We start from the raw sequence: 3,369 nt of genomic DNA on the forward strand, positions 1-3,369 counted from the left end.
GTCCATATAACTGTATTTTAGAGTTCTTCATGTCATATCTAACAGATGAGATTATCAATTTTCTCTTAATTCTACCATACAACATTTACTTTTTCTGGTCAAGGAAACAAAATGTTTTTCTTATTTCTTTTAGATTTGGATTCGAGATATGAAATAATCAACTACGGGAACATATACATTTATAGAAAACATTCATTTCTTACTCTCCATTACAGAATTCAATATGGAGAGAAACCCTATGAATGTAAGGAATGTGGAAAGGCCTTTGGTCGTCATACAGACCTTAGAGTACATCAAGTAATTCATACTGGTGAGAAACCCTGTGATTGCCAGGAATGTGGGAAGGCCTGTGATTGCCAGGAATGTGGGAAGTCACCATACAGACCTTAGAATCCACAAAAGAATTCACACTGGTGAGAAACCCTATCAATGTGAAGACTGTGGGACAACCTTTAGTCGTCTTACAGACCTTAGAGTACATCAGAGAATTCATACTGGTGAGAAACCCTATGAATGTGAAGAATGTGGGAAGGCCTTCAGTCGTGACACAAACCTTGCTCAACATGGAAGAGTTCATACCGGTGAGAAATCCTATGTGTGTCATGAATGTGGGAAGGCCTTTAGTGAAGTTGGAAGACTTAGGCAACATCAGAGAATTCATACTGGTGAGAAACCCTATGAATGTAAGGAATGTGGGAAGGCCTTCAGTCAAGCCTCAAACCTGGCACAACATGACAGAATTCATACTGGTGAAAAACCCTACAAATGTAAAGAATGTGGAAAGGCCTTTAGTCACACGTCACATCTTGTTAGAGAAAGAATTCATACTGGTGAGAAACCCCATGAATGTAAAGAGTGTGGGAAAGCTTTTAGGAGTAACCATCAACTTACTGTACATCATAGATTTCATACTGGTGAGAAACCCTATGAATGCAAGGAGTGTGGGAAGGCTTTTAGTGTGTATGGACGACTGAGTCGGCATGAGAATATTCACAGTGGTGAGAGACCCTTTCAATGTAACAAATGTGGGAAGTCCTTTAGGCTCAGTTCAAGTCTCAAAGTGCATCAGAGCATGCATACTGGTGAGAAACCCTTTGAATGTGACAAATGTGGAAAGTCCTTTAGGCTTAGTTCAATCCTTAAAGTACATCAGAGAATTCATACCAGTGAAATACTTTATGGCATATACATATAATAGGCAATGTACAGTATATGAATGAATTATACCACTGAAAAACAGTTGAATGAAGAAAATATGAGAAGGCTTTTATGCATGGATCAGTTTTTACAGGACATAAAATAATCTATACTGGTATGAACTCTTTTGGAATATAAACGTTTGAAGTTTTTAATTTATGACTCAAGTGTTCAGAGTATTTATGTTGTATTTTATAAAAGAAAGTATTTTATGGCATTCCTCTGTTTCACTGTTCACTGTGTGGCCAGACTGTGCAGCCAAAGTTAAAAGGCAGGTAAGTGCCACCCAGGGAAGAGACTGGTACATGGTTTGAGGTTGTGGAAGACAGACTACAAGCACACCAGGCTCAAGTGGTTCAGCATTTACTTAAAGCTAGAGAGGAGAAAGAGGGCATAAGATTGTGCCGCTTGCAACGTGTCAGTCCCCCTAGCCGGCAGTTCCACTGTGCAGCTGATATGGAAGACACTAGCAACTGCACACACCCCACTTTGTGCTGCAGTGACAGGACTTCATCCCCTCCCCCCTGGGGTCTGAAATACACAATGCTGGGAATGTGCCTCAAGGCCACTGACAGATGTGCTTAAACAGAACAAAAGAGTATACAATAAGTCCAAAACAGGGAAATACAGTCCCACACAAGTCAATAATCCCAGGACAGGCTATGAGGGCTTTTGAATCTCATGGTAAGGAAGTGTTCCAGGCCCAAGGCTCAGTTTTATGTGGCCATGTGAGAGCTGAAAGACTGCATGACGGCCTTTCCCAACACTATTTATGGAGTCTCAGAATATTTATACTAAAGGAATATTAAGAGAACACACCAAACCTTATTTATTTGTTCTATGTATAAAAGCTTTCCAGCACAAATCATTATTAAACTTGAGCAAATTCATATCACAGAAAACCTCTGCTAATGTAACAGACAGACGTAGGAAAGTGTTTAGCCTTTGTACGATCTTAACCGTTCTAATTGTCTTTCCACTCCTTGTTTTTTCTCATTTGTACATGGCGATACTAATAATATCTACATTATAGTGGCTGTTAGAATTAAATCAGGTCATTTATGTGGAAAACATGGGAAAGTTTTTGACATAATAGTTCATGTTCGATAAACATTAGCGACTATTTCTAATATCATTTGTGTTTTGAGATGAAACTCTTATGGGTCTAATGAATTTAGGAACATTTCATGTAACTGCTTACCCCTTTTTTAATGTGAATTTTTTCTTTCTGAACTACTCTAATAGAATATAAAAAACCTGAGAGCGTCTTCATTCTGAGGTCTTAAGGTGAATCAAACACTTAATCCTTAATGAAATTTATATTTATACTTTTAGAAAGTGTAAAAAAATGTTAAATTAGCCAATGATTTACATTCCACTTCCACATTTCAAAATTGATTAGAAATTAGCCAAAGGATATCTATTTTGCAATTTCCCCCAAATTTATGAAAAATTAGAAACATAAAGAAAAGCTGAAATAATAGTACAGCAAATATATGTTAATATTATGTCATATGACCTTTCTGTTTTGTATATTTTGCTGTATCATTGGACAGTTGTAAACATCATGATGCTTCACTTTTAAATATATCAAAATGAATCCCCCAAAGAGACAGATTTCTTTTTTTGTTTTTTTTTTTTTTAGACGGAGTTTCGCTCTTGTTGCCCAGGCTGGAGTGCAATGGCACGATCTCGGCTCACCGCAACCTCCGCCTCCCGGGTTCAAGCGATTCTCCTGCCTCAGCCTCCTGAGTAGCTGAAATTACAGGCATGAGCCACCATGCCTGGCTAAATTTGTATTTTTAGTAGAGACGGGGTTTCGCCATGTTGGTCAGGCTGGTCTTGAACTCCCGACCTCAGGTGATCCACCTGCCTCGGCCTCCCAAAGTGCTGGGATTACAGGTGTGAGCCACCGTGCCTGGCCAAGAGACAGATTTCTAATTACATAAGAAAAATAATAATTTCGGCCAGGTGCGGTGGCTCAAGCCTATAATCCCAGCACTTTGAGATGCTGAGGCGGGCAGATAACGAGGTCAGGAGATAGAGACCATCCTGGCTAACACGGTGAAACCCCATCTCTACTAAAAATACAAAAAATTAGCTGGGCGTGGTGGCAGGCACCTGTAGTCCCAGCTACTCGGGAGGCTGAGGCAGGAGAATGGCGTGAACCCG

At 39.6% G+C, this 3,369-nt stretch overlaps 1 protein-coding gene across 1 annotated transcript; it reads left to right on the forward strand.

Moving 5' to 3' along the window:
• Positions 1 to 304: 304 nt before the first annotated feature.
• LOC129051823 (zinc finger protein 345-like) lies at positions 305 to 2,801 on the forward strand (the record flags this gene model as incomplete). The annotated part of the gene is made up of 1 exon (XM_054539246.2): positions 305 to 2,801. A coding segment is annotated over one exon (891 nt), but the record flags the coding sequence as incomplete, so codon positions are not given.
• Between the last annotated feature and the right edge of the window lie 568 nt (positions 2,802 to 3,369).

This window comes from Pongo abelii, chromosome 20 (genome assembly GCF_028885655.2).
Source record: "Pongo abelii isolate AG06213 chromosome 20, NHGRI_mPonAbe1-v2.0_pri, whole genome shotgun sequence".
In the NCBI taxonomy this organism is placed as follows: domain Eukaryota; kingdom Metazoa; phylum Chordata; class Mammalia; order Primates; family Hominidae; genus Pongo; species Pongo abelii.